Below are 1,637 nucleotides of genomic sequence, written 5' to 3'. Positions count from 1 at the left end.
TCAAAAGCGGATGATGGAAGATGGCAAGTAGGCGTTGCGGGGAGCGTGCACTTCGGGTGCGCGAACTGGAGCTTGGGAAGCGAGGTTGTGCACTGGGGCCACGCCACCATCGTGCGATTGGGAGTTTCCACCCAATTGGTCGTATTGCGATTGGATAGCTTTTTGAGCATTGGCGGCATCTTCAGGAGTACGGTATTTGACGAAGTGCACTTCGGGTTTATGGCTGCTCTGACTTTGGATGGCATTAAGTTTGTTAGCCAAATCTGAGATGTCGCTTTGTTTTTGCAAAACATAGATAGCGGTTTTGTCTTCGCTAGCATGTTTAGCCAGTTGTAGGGCAGCGTTTTCAAGACCAGTGTTTTCGGGTCCCTTAATGAAAACAACACGTAGGTTCTTTTTCAGAGTGCTGGCAACCTTTTGAACGGCATCAGCGTCATTAAAGTCTTCATCGGGAGCAGTGTAAGTGTAAAATTCTTTGTTCAACTCGGCGGGTGCAGAGTAAGATGGACCGACACTTCCGGAGCCACCAGCTGGAGCACCAATACCACCACCAATTCCGCCAAGTCCTCCACTGCCACCTAGCCCACCATTACCGCCAAGACCTCCGAGTCCTCCAAGGCTTCCGCTGCTACCCGATCCACCACTGCTTCCAAGCCCTCCGAGACCTCCACTGCCTCCCAGTCCAACATTACCACCAAGACCTCCCAATCCTCCAAGGCTTCCGCTGCTACCTGATCCACCACTGCCTCCAAGCCCTCCGAGACCTCCAAGACCTCCACTGCCTCCCAGTCCAACATTACCGCCAAGACCTCCCAATCCTCCAAGGCTTCCGCTGCTGCCAGAACTGCCTGGTGAGAAGGAAAGTCCAGAGTCGGAATGTCCCACAGGACTGTAGTTATAGCCCAACTTATCGGCGTAGGCAACGGCAACTAAGCACAAAACCTGCAAAAGTAATAATTATCAAATCAGTTATTTTATCCTCGAAACAAAACACTAATTCGAATGAAAACAGCAAATATGTGTGTACATACGAAGAATGCACGCATGTTGAAGTTTTTGAAGTTCTTTTGCTTTGGAATACGATTTGTTTCTGATTTGGAAAGAGGTGATGCGTGTTTATATAGGAATCCAAAGTAAATTTTCTGCAAAAGTGAAACCGTTATTCTGTTCAAAACTTCAATAATATATTCTACAATCAGTGAGCACAAAAACTCTTCTCAATAGCAATGAGTAAAAAACCTTGCAGATGAGAGGAGGCCGTTAAAAGTTAAAAGTTCAAATATAGTAAACCTACAAACATATGCACATACATATATCTATTTTGCGAATCAAATGAATAAGTTTGTTTTCGATATTTTCAGTTAGCCATCACAGTCTTTGCCTTTCGTTGCACATACATGCATACACTCATAGATCTTGTGTTTTAGTTGAGTTATGAAATCATTTATGCAAATGCGAGGCTGACCTAATGGCCGATTAGTGCTGCCTTCTGCCTAAGACATCGAACCACCAAAGGCAAAACTCTATTTTTAGTATTCATTCTGAGAGCGAATACTTACTTAAACTTATCATTAGCATGTCACCATCATCGTTGTGGTCGTGTCGAAATAAACACCGCTCAAAAACGCACCGCGGGT

The 1,637-nt window shown here is 45.3% G+C and overlaps 1 protein-coding gene across 4 annotated transcripts; it reads right to left on the bottom strand.

Annotated features, from left to right (window-relative positions):
- LOC129253000 (uncharacterized) lies at positions 1–1,046 on the bottom strand. Of its 4 annotated transcripts, none has more exons than XM_054891212.1 (3): positions 1,032–1,046; positions 603–942; positions 1–530 (listed from the first exon to the last, which is right to left on the bottom strand). In XM_054891212.1, exons 1-3 carry the CDS (start codon positions 1,044–1,046, stop codon positions 1–3), a joined length of 885 nt encoding a protein of 294 aa, XP_054747187.1. The 4 variants fall into 4 exon arrangements, with proteins under 4 accessions (XP_054747187.1, XP_054747184.1, XP_054747186.1 ...); XM_054891209.1 differs by having other exon boundaries at positions 1–611; positions 642–942; XM_054891211.1 differs by having other exon boundaries at positions 1–731; positions 801–942.
- Between the last annotated feature and the right edge of the window lie 591 nt (positions 1,047–1,637).

This window comes from Anastrepha obliqua, chromosome 1, assembly GCF_027943255.1.
Source record: "Anastrepha obliqua isolate idAnaObli1 chromosome 1, idAnaObli1_1.0, whole genome shotgun sequence".
NCBI classification, from domain to species: domain Eukaryota; kingdom Metazoa; phylum Arthropoda; class Insecta; order Diptera; family Tephritidae; genus Anastrepha; species Anastrepha obliqua.
Note: the sequence above shows the minus strand (reverse complement) of the source record. Positions and strands in the feature narration are given on the sequence as shown.

Bases quoted from the DNA above. Each gene is read 5' to 3' on its own strand.
- LOC129253000 (XM_054891209.1), bottom strand. The intron at 612-641 runs GTGGATCGGGTA...GAAGCCTTGGAG, and splicing joins CGGAGGGCTTGGAAGCAGTG to GACTCGGAGGTCTTGGCGGT.